This window comes from Empidonax traillii, unplaced genomic scaffold (genome assembly GCF_003031625.1).
Source record: "Empidonax traillii isolate 1590-97213 ecotype Southwest subspecies unplaced genomic scaffold, ASM303162v1 scaffold345:size607713, whole genome shotgun sequence".
Lineage (NCBI taxonomy): Eukaryota > Metazoa > Chordata > Aves > Passeriformes > Tyrannidae > Empidonax > Empidonax traillii.
In genome coordinates this window covers 566,484-583,822 of record NW_020955538.1, presented here as the reverse complement: position 1 = coordinate 583,822, position 17,339 = coordinate 566,484, and the positions used below count along the sequence as shown (strand labels likewise).

General features: G+C 46.2%; 1 protein-coding gene across 4 annotated transcripts in view; it reads left to right on the top strand.

Moving 5' to 3' along the window:
- CD82 (CD82 molecule) overlaps positions 1 to 17,339 on the top strand; it is a 45,116-nt gene that overhangs the window by 16,775 nt on the left and 11,002 nt on the right. For all 4 annotated transcript variants that reach the window (XM_027892297.1, XM_027892296.1, XM_027892299.1 and 1 more), the window contains exons 2-4: positions 6,097 to 6,178; positions 11,534 to 11,606; positions 14,868 to 14,992. In XM_027892297.1, the coding sequence (XP_027748098.1) occupies positions 6,116 to 6,178; positions 11,534 to 11,606; positions 14,868 to 14,992 (261 nt within the window). In that variant the 5' untranslated portion in view covers positions 6,097 to 6,115. The remainder of the gene's footprint in view (positions 1 to 6,096; positions 6,179 to 11,533; positions 11,607 to 14,867; positions 14,993 to 17,339) is intronic.

The window sequence follows — 17,339 nt, the reverse complement described above, 5'->3', positions numbered from 1 at the left end:
CATATACATATATATATATGTGTAAACATAATATCTGCATCTGGAAGTGTGGCCTATTTGAGCAGGTAACCCTAATATGCAGCCTTCATTTTTAGGATCCAGCTTCTCCCTCAGTCCTTCCTTTGTAACTTTTGAAGAGATGCTGTTTGGAAAATCTCCACAGCAAACATGATCTTGTTTATGTTTTCAAGGTCATTACACAGCTGGTATTATCTCAGTGAAGCTTAAAGAAAAGTTCAGTGAATTCAGACTTGAGTCATTCATTGGCTTTGTGGTTATTTGCTTGCCAGAGACAAGATGTACTTCCCAGGTGTACTGAAAGTCCAAGGCCTTTGAATATTAACGTCAAGGAGATGAACTCCTTAGGATATTCTTTGTATGTTAATATGGCTGTAACTTGCAGTCTCTGCCCTGAGGGCAGTGATGTACCTGGTTAACAGGAGACTTAGTAACTCTGTCATTGTTCATTAACTGGTACTGTTGTGTGAAGCTGTCCTGTCTCATCTTGGTGATTGGGAGACCTTCTGGTTGCCAAATGGCTGTTCTGTATGTGCATGGATAGAGAAGCAGCGGAGCTTCGGGGTGCAAGGGCTCAGAATCCTGCAAAGGATGACCTGTTTCCTTCTCTCCCGCGGCTTTCTGAGCTGCCCCTTCCCCAGTCTCTTCTGCACGAGTGTGTCTGGCTTGGAGCTGGAAAGAAAAGTGACCGTTTAGTGAGCAACTTCTTTAGTGAGCTGGCTTCTGTGGGTCCCTAGCCAGGTGTGCGTCTAATCTGGTCCTGGTTTCTGGATTGGGCTAATGCTGCAGAAAGTAACTGGCCTTCAAAATGGCCTCAGCCTCATGCAAATTACTGTGCAGATAAACATCTTTATGGAACCAGCAACATGCTGATCCCTTCCTAGGGATAAATGCTAGTTGCTTTGGTCAGAAAGAGCCAGTTCTGCAACCTGAGTACGTCAGTGGGAGCTCCTCCTTCTCCAGGGTTTCTTGATCAGTATGTCTGCAAATGAACCCACCTAACCTTGGTCAATATTATGGTGTGAAAAAAAGACAGAGAGATGAGACCAGATCAGGGAGAACTTTGAAGATTTTCAGCATCCAGCCTGGTAATAATATCTGGAGGGAGACAACTTGTTGTGATGTGTAAGGCTTGGGTGTAGGCATGGGGAATGTCGTGCTTGCCTGTTGTGTCAGGAAGCACTTGCAGTGCTTGAGATTGATCGGCTGAGGCTGCTTTGGGGGTTGCTTCAGTGGACCAGCTGGACTTCGACCCAAAAGTCCCACCTGCCACATGAGGTGCAAGATGTGAAGAATTGGGAGCCTCAGGGTATGCTTCAGAACCTTGGTTCACAGTACTCGCTGCTGCATCTCTGCATGTGCCAAGTCGGATGTTTCTCCTTGAACAGGCAGGAGGGATAGCAGAATTGAGCCAGCATGCCAGCCTTACAGGGCATTTGAGGTGTTTGTGGGGGCAAGGGAAATAGCAACTTGAGAAAACCAAATCTGGTGCTGGCTTGATCTCATCCTAGTCTGGTGGAAGCTAGTAGTAGCACATCCTGTAGGTCTGCCTTTGTTTTATGTCCCCTGATATTAGATCCTGAAGAGTGGTGGTGAGAAGCAACTGGCCAAAGTACATAGAAACAACCTGCAGCTGCTTTGTAACCAATTCTTTCCTTAAGCGAGAGGATCGGGGGGAGAGAGGGCAGCATCTTCAGGCTGTTTAGATGCATTAAAATGTGAATCTTTACTTTAGTTGGAGTACTGGGGCTGACTGGCAGAGTTCCTTGCTCTTGGGAGCACGTGTGCTGTCCTTGAGAGTTTGCATGAACTTTGCACTTGCTTATAAATCTTCTGAGACGGTGATTTCCACAGCTGTTGTACTCTGGTTTGTTCTGTGGTTGTTCCTCCTTCTCTTTCACTGCATTCATAAATGAGCCCCTTATTTGTGCTGTACAGTAACTTGGCAGCTGAGGTGCTTCAGCTGCCAGAGCTGTTTGGGAAGAAACCTGCAGGGTGAGCATAAGGGTGGTGCTGCAGAGGAGGGCTGAGCTCTTACCGGCAGAGCTGCGTGGCACAGGCATGTACAGTGCTAGCCTGAGCCACATCTCATAAACTTCACTGAACACTAGGCATGCAGTGCTTGCTGGGTGGAGGAAATACAGGATCTAATTTGAGAGAGCAGAATTGCAATTAAAAATTAACTTAGCCTCTCTGTCCCTTGCCTCATGTCATTAAAATGTCTGTGCATAAAGTTTCCCCCTCCTGCCTCTCGGGCCAGTGGTGAGTCCAGGAGGCAGAGGCGTTCAACTCTCCCCATAAACCTGTCCTTGTCTGCGGCCACCTTTTACAGGAGGGGGCTGGGAATATCACAGGCTCCTGCAACAAAAATAAGTTAATCTGATCTGTGATGGGACTCCTACTGTCGCTAACAAAGCAGGCCTCTGCCTCTCCACAGGCACATGTCCTGGATTTTGTACTCCTGCTCTACATGCAGGTCTTGGTGTCATTGCTGTTGCTGGGAGAATGACAGGCCTGAGAGCTGGGGGTGAGGGAGGGGGCAGGAAGCCAACCCCGGATGCCAGTCTAGTCTGTGCAGACTTATTCTGTTCCTCCCCCATGGGAAACCCCAGGGTTCTGGATCAATTGACACCTTCCTGGACTTAGTTCTCCCTTCAGATCCTGGGGCTGAAGCTAGGCTAAGAAAGACCCAGGATTAACTACACAACAGCTGACCAGGCTGTTGGTAACCAAGTTTTTGTGGCAGTAGTGCTTCAAAGCAGCAAACTGCATAAATGATCCTGCATATCTTTATGCAGGATGGGGAATGAGAGGCTGATCATCCAAGCTGATGGTCTCTTCTGACATCCTCTTCGGAAGTGTCATCAATCCGGAGAATGACAGGGAAAATTTGGACTTGTATGGGCAGGATTGTTGAAAAGAGTGGGTGTTGTTTCTTGGGGAGGAAGATTAAAGTAGTCAAAGCAGTTGGAGTGGAGAAGAAAAGAAAGAAACAAACAATTGTGGACAATCAGTGGAATTTTAAAACTGCAAACTTAATGTATTAAACCTTTGCATGTGTTGCTGCAGGATGTTAAGGCTCAAAACTTGACCAACTTCAAAAGGCAAATGGGCAGCTCTCACTGCCGCAGCAGTGGCTGTGGTACTTACGCCGTATTTTTGCTGTCGAGTGGCCTGTGGATATGCCTGGTTGTGGCTCGTCTGCTTCCAAACCTGACCTATCTCAAATTTTGTTGAGATGTTGCTTCTAGTGTTGCTAGTTTTGTGACTGTGTGTGTAATTTTATAAGGGAGGGTTTTGAGGAGTTTCATTAATGCAGTGAACAAAGGCAAGTTAATTACTGAAGAACAGCTGAAGAATTGGAAGATCTGTAATGTTTGAGTATGTGGGGCCTTAAAGTATTTTAAAAGCTCAAAGCAAAACCCTAAAAACCTATTTCTCTTCTAACTTGAAAACTGTACTTTGAATTACTTCATGGCTAGGAGCTATGAAAGAGATATATCGCCCTGTGGAAAGAAGAGAATAGTGCGTAGTCCCATAATGCACAATTGGGGTTTGTTGGTTTTTTTAATAAACACTGAAGATGGTGTGCCTTTAACAAATAGCTAGGAGTAGAAGAGCCCTGAAAGCAATATTTTACACTTGTTACCTCAGGCATGTCTTCTTTCATGACAACTCTTCTCAACTTGTTTGACTACTTAATTGGCTGAAATAACTTTTATAAAGATTCTAACAGTTCTGCAAGTCTCTTTTCCTGGCTTATCACAGATGTGTGGGCAAAGTTGGAAATAGCACAGGGCTACTCCTTAGTGCTAGGAAGCGAGTCAGCAACTACTGGGACTTGCCCCTCCAGTTTGAAAATAAGGACAATTGGACCTGGAACTAGGCATCTTAAGGTAAGAAGTCCAGTGCATTGAGCAGGAGGTTGTCTAGCTTAGTTCTTGGCTAGGTTGAAGAGTAGAAAAACATTTGTAACCCCCACAATAGACATTCATCATCACCTAGGGTCCCAGCTGCCTCAGAGTTTTGGTTAGACTTCTGGGCTTCAGTTCTTGATGGTGTTAGGAGGAGATGTGTTCATGGTGAAGCCAGGTAGATGGGAAATTTTACATCTTAGTTATCCTCTTCAAGTGCAGTCTTAGGTGTTGGTGCCTTTCAGGACTAAGGGCCTGAGAGAACATTTTTCCTGAAGAGGAAAGGAGGATATTTGCTAACAGAGAGCCTTCACTCACTTTTCCTAGGTTGGTAGTGATGCAGCTGTTCTATAGTGCATCTGTGCTGGAACAGGTGATGGCTGTACCCAGGAACGGTGGAAATGATAATGCTTGATTGTTTGATATTTGGTGCACATATGCACCAGAAACTATTACGGGAGCTTTCCCTGGCTCGTTTGAAGGACCTGCTTTTGGGTGCTGCTGGCTTTATGGACTCTGACCTGAGGAGTTAACTGAATAAAAACTGACTGAGATGTTGCTAACCTGGCTGTGTAGTAAGAGCTCCTTAGGTGCAGTGACTGCTATATAGATGAGATTTTTGAGGTCCGTCTGTAGCACAGCTGGATGAGGTGGTATTTCTGTGCTGCTTTCCCACCTCAGTAGCATCTTGCTAGGTGCTGTGCAGCGATGGGCTTAGCATAGTCTCTAGCTATGGCATCCGTTTAAGTTAGAGCAGTAATGTTATCTTCAGCCACAGAGTTCAGACTTGTGCTCTTTCCTGGTAGTTAAAGGGTGACCGTTGCTTGGTGGGAAGGCTAGCCAGTTATAATAAGGCCCACATACCAGTTTAGCTCCAGAGTTAACCTAAATATTTAATAGGATTAGGCAAAAGCCTGTGATTGAAACAAAGGAACATACTGGGCTCCAGTGGTCATTGGTACACCCAGGCTGGCAGAGGGAATCCTGCTGACCTTGCTCTCTCTTGGAGCTATTTCTTCCCAGGCTAGACTGGTGACCCCCTGCTCTTCCTGTGGCTGTTGATTCTTAAAGCAGCGTGGTCTGTTTGCAAGCAAGGAAGCAAGGAACTTGGTAGAACAAATTTTAAGGAACTTAAAAGCCTATGCAGGAAACATAACTGAGCCTGGGGAAGGAAGGAGAAGCAGGAAAGCTGGCAGAATCCCAGAATGGGTAAGGTTGGAAGGGACCACAGTGGGTCATCTGGTCCAACCTCCCTGCTCAATCAGGGTCATTCGAGAGCACATTGCACAGGATTGCATCCAGTCAGTTCTTGAATATCTCCAGTGAGGGAGACACCACAGTCTCTCTGGGCAATCTGTCCCAGTGCACAGTCACCCACATTGTAAAGTTCTTTTGCACATTCAGGTGAAACTTCCTGTGCATCAATTTCTGCCTGCTGTCTCCTGTCCTTTCACTTGACAGCACTGAGAAGAGCCTTGATCCATCTTCTTGACACCCTCCCTTCAGATACTTATAGACATTGATAAGGTCCCCTCTCCGTTGTGTCTTCCTGAGGCTGAACAGGCCCAACTCTCTCAGCCTATCCTCATAAGAGAGATGCTCCAGTTCCTTTATCATCTTTGTTGCCAGTGAATCCGTTGAACTTATGCCAGGAGCTCTGTGTCTCTCTTATACTCTCTTGATCTCTGAGACATTCCCCCACCAGTCCTCACATGTTGCTCAGTTGTGGTGTTTCCCCAGGAGGAGGCTTGTTTCAGCAGTGGGGTTCGTTTGTGAGACTTTTTTCTAGCTTCTGAGCTCTTTGCTTTTGAAGTAGCTTACATCACTTTTTACCACCAGGAGTAGTAGCTAGAGTTGGTGTTTTGGCTGATGCTACTATTGCAAAGTCTGTATAAATAGTGGTGGAATTAGCAGTGTATTTGTTATTAAATCTCTTCTGAAACTGCTGTAGCCCTCTTGGCAGCAGTGTCTGTGGTGACAGCAGTGTCCTGTTTTGCTGTCCTGAAAAGGCAGCTTGGATATTCTATGGAACACATGCTGTCTGTGCATATACTTTGAGACCCCTAAATGATCCAGAGCTCTGCACAGAGTAGGAGTGTTGATCTAAAGTTGCCCAGAGGACCTGTCTTTAATATAACTGATTGTCTGTCTGCTTTCCCCTTAGGTCCCGTAAGTGAAAGAAGATGGGGTCTGGCTGCCTAAAAGTCACCAAGTACTTCCTCTTCCTCTTCAATCTCCTGTTCCTTGTAAGTATTGTGGGCATCTGTGGAGAAGAAAGGAAGGTCAGGACCAAAATTAGCTGGAAAGTGTTTTTTAATGGATGTTGGTCCAGCATGTTCACTAACTAAATGTCCACAGTTTTGGAAGGAGGGAGGGAATCCCTGAAGCTCAGGGATGTCAGAGCTGCTGTGCGTGTCTCAGGTGTGCTGAGCAGCTCTGCTCCCAGAACCCACCTGCTATCTCCAATGCACACAGCTCCCTTCCTGCACTGGGAAGGGAAAGAGGAGTTAGGGGTTCTTTCTTGAAGGGGAATAGTTGTAACTACTTTCTGTGACACATCTGGAGCAGCAGCTGAACTATCCCTGAGCAGCAAAGCTACAAAACCTGCCAAGTAATGGCAGTGCCCTTCTAAATAGGCCAGGCAGGCTTCAAAGAACAACTCTAATTTTGTTTGAGTCCCAACGGCTGGTTTTGATTTTTAACAAGATGAATTAGTCCAAGTTTGAAACGGAGTTGGAAGGTGGGGGAGACTGGGGCAGGCTCATCTGGGGAAATGAAGCAGTGCACTGAGTGCAGTTATTTTCAAGTGTGAGGCTTAGCAAAAGATGAACTCCTTTTGGAACAGAGTGGTCTGGGAGGGCCACACACATTCTTGTGTGTATCCCTTTTTGAAGCTTAGATATTCTGTGTCATGTGGACAGTGTTGGTGATGCCTACTTCCATGGAATGGTGTACTGGGGAAGTACAAGGTTTCAGCTTTCCACATTTCAGCAAGGAAGTAGCCTGTCTGATATTGCTACACTTTGTGCTGTGTGTAAGGAGAAGGAAGGGTAGGGCTGGGAGAGGAGGGAGGGAACTGAAGCATGATAAGGTGAGCACAGCGTTCTGGTCTGTGTCCCTGCATGGCTGTACTGTGCTGCTAGCACATGGACTGAACTTGAGGCACATCTAGCTCTCGTTTCCCTTGACTTACTGTGCTCACTCTTTGCTCTTTGCATTTTGCTTCCATCCTAAGAGTAGTTAGCTGTGGTCTATTGTTCCAAAGTCAGGGGTGCTCCGAGCATCCATGGGGAAGATTCTTGGGAGAGAGGGGAGAGGAGAGTTTTTTCAAGTGCTACTGGGACTTCCAGAGTATGATTTGGTCCACTTTAAAAATAGGAAAAATCCATCTGAGTCGGGGCCTGTCCCCCTATTAATGCATGACTCCTCTGAAGGCATTAATATCCAGGATATTTCCTCTCTTGAAGAGGTGATAAATTTTAAGCAGCATAGAACAACCACTCTACCCTGGGAAGCGGAGCTGTATTTGTTAAGGCAGTGTTTGAGTCTTGCTGAAACCTAGTACCTGGACACTGGCTAGTTTTTCTTTATGTCTAAACCTAGTTCCAAGTTCATGAGCTAATCTCTGTACAGAGAAAGTTCTCTTCAAGAAAGCCAGCCTAGCATATGAGGAAAGGGGAAAGGTGACAACCTGAAATGCTACAGTGCCTTAAAACGGTGTCACTGTTTTTGCTCTATGCTGTCAATGGTTATTGCGTTATCTCTATTCCACATTGCCTTTCTCTCCCTTCTTTGCTGAGCCATGGTTGCAGGCAGCCTGTGGGGATAGATGTCCTCTCAGGAGGCAGAGTTGGATTGCTTTGTTGGGGTGACCCACATCTGTGCTGCATTTTTATACACTTTGCGAGACTGGGAGGATGAATCCTGTGGATGCCAAGGAGGCTTGAGCACTCCTCTCTGGGTGGCAAGTGATGGGAAGCAGATGTTCTTTGTCTTGTGCACACCCTGCTCCAAACCAACTCTGGTGTAGCACCCAGCCCCTCTCCCTCCCGTGGAAAACTGGTCTGGTGCCCTGAGCTGGGCCTGGAGAGTAAGAGCTTTAAGATGGGTTGTGTATGAGAAGGTCTGTGCTGACTGAAGGGAGAAGCTGCTTTAAATGAGCTCTTTAAGCCTGCCATGCATCATGGTCACTGTCTTCACCTCAGGCTGCTTTGTCGAGCTCGATACTTCTCTAGAGTGAAGATTTTGAGCATGCTTCTGTCTTGGCTGATGGCAAGCTTTTTGCACATGTCAGATGTTGAGGAAGGTGGCATCTATTACTGTCTCACTATCATAGGAAGTAGTTGACCTGAGAAGTTTTTCCGTTATGGTTGTTCAAAGTCTGAATTGGGGAGGGCAGTGTGGTTATTCTTGAATTTATACAATGGGGTAGAGCAATACTAATCTAGCAAAGAAACTGCTTGTGTTGAGTTGCTGGGAGCTCTCAGCACAGATGCATCTTTCATATCTTGGGCTGTTTTCCTGAAGCTGCTCAGTTTTGTTGAGGAGCATGCTTGTACAAATATGAACATTAATGCTGGTGATGAAGCCCTGTGTCTACTCTGGACTTTAAGCTGAGCCTATATGATTTCACCCTTTGCAGGCCAACCCTAGCTGTCTGAAGTGTGTTCTTCAGCCTTGCTGATGATTGAAGCCTTTAGAGATATGCTGGTGTCTCTTTTTAGAAGTTAGTCATTGAAATAGTATTGCTCTACAGCTTGAGGTCTGTGAAAAAGTTGCTTGCTACAGCTGAAGTAATTCAGGGACTTTGTGGTATTTTGTAGTCTTGGAGCCTTACTTCAGGGAAGGGTTTGACCTGCTTCAATTAAAAGGAAGCAGGTTACTTGGACTGCTTGCCTGCTTGCTAGAAAAGATACCAAAACCAAAAATTTTGAGTATAAGTTGAGTTTCTCTCATCAGAACTTAACATGTCTACTTTTTTGGCTAGCAGACACGTGCCGTGGCACATGCTGCTTCTTAAAGGGAAAGCAGCTCTTTGAGACAAGTTCAACACTCTGGAAACTTTGTTTAGAATATATAACTGTCCTACTTCTAACCCTTCTGTAAATGCAGCAGAAGGCTACTACCTAAAGCAAAGCCGGGAGTTTAAGAGCCTTTTTCTTGCCCCTGTGCCAGGCTCAGTGTTACCTCACACGATCTGAGTGTGAAGGAAAGCAGTTCTGGGGAATGATAGTTGGAAACCCCCAGCTGCTTTTTCCAGAAAGATGAGTCAGCTCCATCACAGTGTGATATTTCCAAGCCCCTCTTGACTGGCTTTCAGTGGGAAACTACTGACCCTGCTTGAGGGAGCGGTATCTGTCTGGTTTGGGCATGGAAGGACATTCTGCTGAAATTGGGAGTGAAACCTCTACCCCCCCAGGGAGGAGGTGAGACTTGTTTTCCCCACTTCAGGAATTTACAGCAATGGAGCAGAAGAATTAAACTTGATGCAAAGCAGACGTGATTTCTTCCATTGAGGGTCTGAAGCCAAGGCAGTGGCAGAAGCAGCCTTGCTATGAGATGGAAACTTCTCAAGATGCTGAGCAGAGATACTGTCTTGCTAGGAGGGAAATATACCTTTGTTAATAGGACAATGTTTTCTCCCTGGGGCTGTTATCTCTGTGCTTTCCCCTTGTGGTGTTTTCCACAGCAGCTCCTGGCAATCATACAAGTTGTGGACTGGAGAAAAGATCAGAGTGAAAACAGGCCTTGGATAGTCTGAGCACCTCATAGCAAATAACTTCCCAGAAACTTTGCTCAGCAGCCGTTCTGTGTTTTGTCAGCAATAGGAAAACTTAGGTGACATTTCAGGGTCAGTGAACTAAGAGAGATGTCCCATACAGCCTGGTTTGCATCTTTGTTAAGACAAATATTTATTGAGAGTATAGTTTAAACGTGAGACTGCCTCAAACTGTCAATTCAGCAGTTCTGGATACTACCAAGTTTTAGAGGAATTTTTTAGGTGTCACAGCTATTGCATGTTCAAGAGGCCTTTCTAGCTTGATCACCAGATTGAGTGTTGCAGCTGCAGCATGTTGGGACATAAGGCAAGGGGGAATTCCTTTTTTTCTGGGATACAACAGCTACATTTTTTCTGAATCTGAGTCAGTATTCTCTGTCCACCTTCATAGGTGGGAACTTGCTTGATGACTTTCTAATCCTGTCCTGAGAGTTAACTACGTTGCACCCTCTGCCAAACCAGGAAAGCTTGCAAGCAGCTTATTTCAGACTGTGGCTTTATCTTCACTCAGAAAAGCTTCTTTGTATGAGGAGCTGAAGCATAGTGTAAACTTCCAAAATGTGGAGCCAATGCCTGTCCATACAAGCCTCTCTGCCAGCTTGCTTTAGGTGGTGGTTTGGCATCCCAAGGATCAGAACATTCTCTAATGAAGCACAGAATTGCAATCTCTCTTCAGCCCTGTTAATTTATTTTACTTCATCCTTCCTTGAAATCTTGATGCTGCTGCTGCTTGCAGTTCATGTCCTCTGGAAGCATCTCACTTGCAATTCTTGTCCTTCCCTTGTCTCTTTGATGTCCATTTTAGATCTTTGCATAAATGGTTTCCAGTCTGTGCAGGCTTCCAGGCTTCTCCGTGTAGTTACTTTATTATGGGTGTGGTGGTGCTCTCACCTTGCTTTGGGAACTGGGGTCATCTGCATTGAAACACCTCACAGTGTAGTATAAAACATGGTGATACTTGGAAGCTGAAACAGAGCATGCGTCCCCCCACCTTCCAAAGTGAGATGGGAAAACTGTGTGTTGCTTGACTTCTCAGTTGGATTCAGCTGAGTCCTCACAGGAGTGTATTGCTCTACTAATCCTTGTCCTAGATAAAACTGTATAGTGAGCAAGGAAGAGGCTGTTTCATAGAGGAGTTTCATAACTCTTGACTCTCTGTTGGGGCTGAGATGTGTTGGCTTGAGGGGCTGTGGTATTCTTGGCATAAAGTAGGGGCCAAGGAAAACGCCTAAACTTGGCTTTGGAAGGGGCGAAGCACTTTGTTCAAGGGAACCTGCTGCTGTGTTTTTTGCATTTGTGGTTTGAAGCCATAACATTATAAGAGCCTGACAAGGCAAAGATTTCCCTTCTGGAAAGGTTCCAGCTGCCAGATATCTAATCCTTTGTCAGGCTCCCAGCCTGGGTCCATAGAGTCACGGGTTTCTCTATTCAAAAAATCTTTAAAATCGTATGTGTTTGTCCTTCTTCAGTTCTTCGCAGAAGCAATGCACTTACCTTTTGCTTCTGATAACAATGTTCTAGCAGCAGGGCGTCTCTTCCTCAGACTATTTTGAATGGTCCTCCTATACAACATCATGTACTATTCAAATACTGTGTGAAGGGCTGCCAAGCAGATCTTGGGGCTCCTGTGCAGTTGGCTGAGGCATTTTTCCTGGAGTCATGCTAATCCTGTTTACTCTGAGAGGAGTACCATGGGGGAGATGGGTGGGAACAGCAAAGGAATGATTGTTTTTAGTCTGGAAATATGGATAATGGTGACTGCCTCCTCTTATTTGTCTAAGCTAATAAGCCAGCTATGTATGTTTTGTTCTTGCTCTTTCAGATCCTGGGGGCTGTCATCCTGGGGTTTGGAATATGGATTCTGGCCGACAAAACCAGTTTCATTGCGGTTCTACGTAAGCCTGTATTTCTTCATCTTTTTTCTTCTTCTGAATTGACTCTGGTCTGGGGCTGTGTTTCACCATTATGTAGACTAGGAAAGGCAATACTTTTGTGCATAGTCTGTGGCCTGAGCAGTCACATTGGTCTTTAGCAAGACGGGACTCTTATCAGGGACAGGGTGAAAGGGAGCAACCGTGGAGACACAGCATTCCTCCTAGTCTTGTGGATTGCAACAACTCGGTCAGACTGAGTGAGACCATTGCCACTTCAACCAACAATCCAAATATTTTATCTTAAACATAGGAACTAGTATTTCATCCTGTTTTCACTACATACTCAGTTTCCACAACAGCTTCCTTATTACCATCGTGTCCAAAGGCCCACAATCCCTTAATGTAGTTTTGCTGTGTGAGTCCTCCATGCTTCCAGTACTTGCTTTTTTCCTAATGATCTGTTTCAATTTGACTGTTTCAAATGCCAAAGAAATAAAGTACCTAGTTTTATTGAGGCTTCATGTGCACTGATAGTACACACTGTTTGTTCCTAAGCAGTTGAGGATGTAGATTTGAGGATTTGATGGAAGGTGACTTGAATTTTAACAGAGGGTCTGCTTTCTGCAATAGTCAGAAAACTGAACTGACTTAGCAGAGTCTGGGCTTCATAAGACTGTAAGTGGACTTTCACCAAATGAGTAGCTCAGCTCCATCTTTCACAGGCTCTGCTTCCTTTGCACTTTTTCCTAGAGGTGACTTCAAACAAGTTTTCTGTTTGGTGGGTCTGGTTACTTGTTGCCACTACCTCCAGAATTTCTGAGTCTGGCACTAGCCTCAAATGCTGCAGTAGGGCTGCGTGCACACTGCTTGCAACCCCAGAGAATGAACACTAGTAGCATTCATAGTACCATTTTCCAACTACACTGATTCTGCAAGGAGCTTTATCTCCCAAGTCCTGCTGAGCACTCTGGCCTGGTTTTGGAAGATGCTGGGTGGAGAGATACCCCCTGCTAATACCACACATGTGGATACTGCTGCTTACTCTGTTTTTGTGCTGTGGCATCTGGCTTGCTACTACAGTATTAGAGTGTCAAGAAGCACAACAGGAGGTGTTGGTTATTAAAGTGGGGGCATGAGCAGAAATGAACTTCTGATACAGCCTAAAAGGAGCTTACCGGGGCCTGGCTGTTTGTAGCACCCCTCACAGTTTGAGGTGTGCTTAGTACCAGTGGGCCAGCAGCTCTTCCCTCAGGTTGTTGGGTGTTACAGCCACTTGTGGAGGTAGAAGTCCCTGAGCTTGGCTCAGCTTCTTCCCATTTTACTTGGAATCTCTGCTAACAGAGCATTTAAGGATTTTATTTCCTTCCTGGAGATTTCCAGAATCAGCTCTTTCTCCCTGCCCCCTCACTTCCTTTCCCATGCCTTGCCCCTCTTTGCCTCTGCTTTAGTGACCTAGGCATCAGGGAGGAAGCTCAGCACAGCAGGGCACTCCAGCTGCTGCCAAAGACGCCTGTTGTACTTGCTTGGCTGCCTGCCCAGTGCAGAGGAAAACACGGAGCGACAGGAGAAGAGCAGGAGTTGAACGCCTGCAGAGCCTTCTCTTGCAAGACAAGACTGTTGCAGATAAGAAGTGCAAGTGTGGCTCCTGAACACTGTCCGTTCACCAAAGGGCTTTTGAGTTGGAAATAGCTTTTTCTTTCTTGTCATGGAAAGTTGACTTAGTGCTTTCTAGCACTGTGAAGGTGCTGCAGCCTGGGCACTTGAACACTTAGTGTATGATGGCTGAGCAAATTTTGAGGGAGGGACTAGTACAGGCTTGGGAAGGTCACTCCTGTAAGGTTGCTTCTTCAGTAAATGCTTTGCAGTATCACCACCTAATCTGCACAGCAGGAGTCACAGGACTGGTGAGGAAGCAGGATCCTGGTTTCTGTGGCATATGTCCAGCCAGGGAGAGTCTGTCCTGGAAGTTAATCAAGGCTGAAGTGACCTGTGTAGCAAATGGATCTGGTTCACTTTTTGATAACTGAACTTTCCTCTGTTCTAGGCAAAAGGTTGGAAAGCTGGTGACTTGCACCAGGTATCAGAAGTGGGGGGAGATATATATGAGGTGGGAGAGTATTAGTCTGGACTTGATTACTCTTTTAATGCATTTCAGGAGGAGCTCAGAGGAAGCTTGCCTCCTGGGATTTCTGTTCAGGAAACTAAATGCTGAGCTCTAAGAATATGTTTTCATTAATCACTGAACATCCAGAATTCCCCTACACTGTGCAGCTTTCAGATTTAAGAATATCTCTCAATGATAAATGAGGTTTTTAGTTACTATTTCTAGACAGTATCTCTTCAATTTTATGCTATTTTACTTGCTCTCTCCAATCCTATTCTGCAAGAAACAGTCCAGTGACCAATCCAAATGTAAGCGTTTGTTTCTTCTGTTACTCGCAGTACTAAAAGCTGAGGGGAGAGGGCTGACAGCACCAGCATGAATGAAGTAGTGAGACCAAACTTATTGAAAAACTGTTGAGCATTCAAGAGCACAGTCAGTCCAGACAAAAGCAGGAGGATAGCTAGGAGGTTTTGTAAAAGTAGCTAATTTGGGCATGATATCTGTGTTGATACTAGAATAGCATCTGTTTGCAGGGGGCCGTGCCCAGGTCCTTCAACAGCCTTCAGTAAGTGCCTGGCTTCAAGTCATTCAACACTGACTTGTCAAGTAACCTGTCACATCATCTGCGCTCAACATTAGCTGTAGCTCTTGTTTCATGTTTCGCTCCACAGAGTTAGTGCGTCCCACTGTTGACTGTAACTGGATAAGTAGAAACAGAATGGCTAGAACAAAGAATAGCACATTAAAGTGAAAAGATGATCCAAAAAGGGGGTTTAGAACTTGGACAAAAGCTTCTGGGAGGATGGCAAAGGGAATTGAAGCAAATAGGCAGTAGCTGTAGAGTAGAACATCCTTTATCTTATTCTTACTCAGAGTGCTTTCATGAGGTAGCAAAATTCCAGTAAGCAGCTAACTTTCTCCAAACAAGGTTCATTTGTTTGGAGTGACCTTGAGTCTTTCAGGCTCTGGAGACCTGCAGCCTGGCTCTCAAAGTCTACCTTCAATCAGAAGACAACCAGAAGCAACCTTCTATCATCATATTCAGCACACCTCTGTGTAGTCCCTTTGTGGAAGACAAAAGACAGTTATCAGGAAATAGGGAGACAGCTCTATAAATGGTGATGGCAGATGAAGTTTTTGTCAGTAGCTAATGTTGTTCCATCTCCTGGCTCCTACAGAAATGTCATCTCCCTCCCTGAAGACTGGTGCATACATTCTCATCGGTGTTGGGGCGCTCACCATGCTCATGGGGTTCCTGGGCTGTCTTGGAGCAGTCAATGAAATTCGATGTCTCTTGGGTCTGGTGAGAATATTCATGATGTTTAATAACTCTCCTGCAAATATCTGTTGAATTGTAGCTGGGTCTCTGGTCTCCTGGGTATAGTACTTCGCTAGGTCAACTTAGATCTATTTCTTAATTTGCACATATTAAATTCTCCAGCAGTCAACAGACTGCAGCAGAGCTCCTCAGACACTACTGAGATGATAACTCTGTGAAATGAGAGAGGATGTCACTGACACTTTCTGCACACAGTGAGTTCAGGACTGCCAACTGCAGGTGTCTCAAATGACCCCTGTTCCCCTTGCCCTGACTAGTTAATAGAGATGAGGAGAAGGCTGAGGTACTTAACACCTACTTTGCCTCAGTTTTTACCAGTAAGACAGGTGGCCCTCAAGGCAACTGGCCTCTGGAGCTGGTAGACAGAGATAGGAAACCAAATAGCCCCCTTATATTCTGGGAGGAAATAGCTGGTGACTTACTGAATCATCTGGATCCTCACAAGTCTATGGGACCAGACGGGATCCATCCTAGGGTAATGAGGGAGCTGGCAGAAGAGCTTGCCAAGCCGCTCTCCATCATCTTCCAACAGTCCTGGCTCACTGGGGAGGTCCCATATGATTGGAAGTTGGCAAATATCACCCCAATCCATAAAAAAGGATGCAAGGTTGACCCTAGTAACTACAGGCCTGTCAGCCTGACCTCGGTGCCTGGCAGAGTTATGGAGCAGATCATCCTGTGTGCAATCACACAGCAGCTACAGGATGGACAAGGGATCAGACCCAGTCAACATGGGCTTAGGAGGGGCAGATCCTGTTTGACCAACCTGATCTCCTTTTATGATCAGGTGACCCACCTGGTGGATGAGGGAAAGGCTGTGGATGTGGTCTATCTGGACTTCAGCAAAGCCTTTGACACTGTCTCCCATAACATACTCCTGGAAAAGCTGGCAGCCCATGGCTTGGACAGGGGCACTCTGTGCTGGGTCAGGAACTGGCTGGAGGGCCGGGCCCAGAGAGTGCTGGTGAACGGGGCTGCATCCAGCTGGCGGCCGGTCACCAGTGGTGTCCCCCAGGGATCAATGCTGGGCCCAGTCCTGTTTAACATCTTTATCGATGATTTAGATGAGGGGACTGAGTCCATCATCAGCAAATTTGCAGATGACACCAAGTTGGGAGGGAGTGTCGACCTGCTGGAAGGCAGGAAGGCTCTGCAGAGGGATCTGGATAGACTGGAGAGTTGGGCTGACTCCAATGGGATGAAGTTCAACAAGACCAAGTGCCGGGTCCTGCACTTTGGCCACAACAACCCCCTGCAGCGCTACAGGCTGGGCACAGAGTGGCTGGAGAGCAGCCAGGCAGAAAGGGACCTGGGGGTGCTGATCGACAGGAGGCTGAACATGAGCCAGCAGTGTGCCCAGGTGGCCAAGCAGGCCAATGGCATCCTGGCCTGCATCAGGAACAGTGTGGCCAGCAGGAGCAGGGAAGTGATCCTTCCCCTGTACTCTGCGTTGGTGAGGCCACACCTTGAGTATTGTGTTCAGCTCTGGGCCCCTCAGTTCAGGAAAGATATTGAGGTGCTGGAGCAGGTCCAGAGAAGAGCAACGGGGCTGGTGAAGGGATTTGAGCACAAGTCCTATGAGGAGAGGCTGAGGGAGCTGGGGTGGTTTAGTCTGGAGAAGAGAAGGCTTAGAGGTGACCTCATCACTCTCTTCAACTACCTGAAGGGAGGTTGTAGCCAGGTGGGAGTTGGTCTCTTCTCCCAGGCAACCAACAATAGGACAAGAGGACATGGGCTCAAGCTCTGCCAGGGGAGGTTTAGGTTAGATGTTAGGAAGAAATTCTTTACAGAGAGGGTAATCAGGCATTGGAACGGCCTACCCAGAGAGGTGGTGGACTCACCATCCCTGGAGGTTTTTAAGCAGAGATTGGATGTGGCCCTTAGTGCCATGATATAGTAATTGGAGTTGGATCAGGGGTTGGACTTGATGATCTTGGAGGTCTTTTCCAACCCAACCTATTCTATGATTCTGTGATTCCCAGTTGGTGTTGTGCTCTCAGTGGAGGAAGGACAAGTATCAAGCACAGTGAAAGAATGGTAAGAATGACAGTGTCCTGCTGTGCTACGACGTGGAAAGTGAAAAAGTCAAGAGAGACCCAATTAGTCATGTCCTGTATGTCAAGACTTCTCTTCTAATAGTTCATCTATAGGAAGTTTTCTGTCTGTGGTGGATGAGATGGTACTAGCTTCATACACCTCAGCCTTCTACTTGACTTGGGCTTATTCAGAGCACATGGGTATAGGAACCTAAGTATTGCACACATTGTGTGTCCTGGTACTAGGGGCATCTCCTAGTGTAACAGTAGTAGCT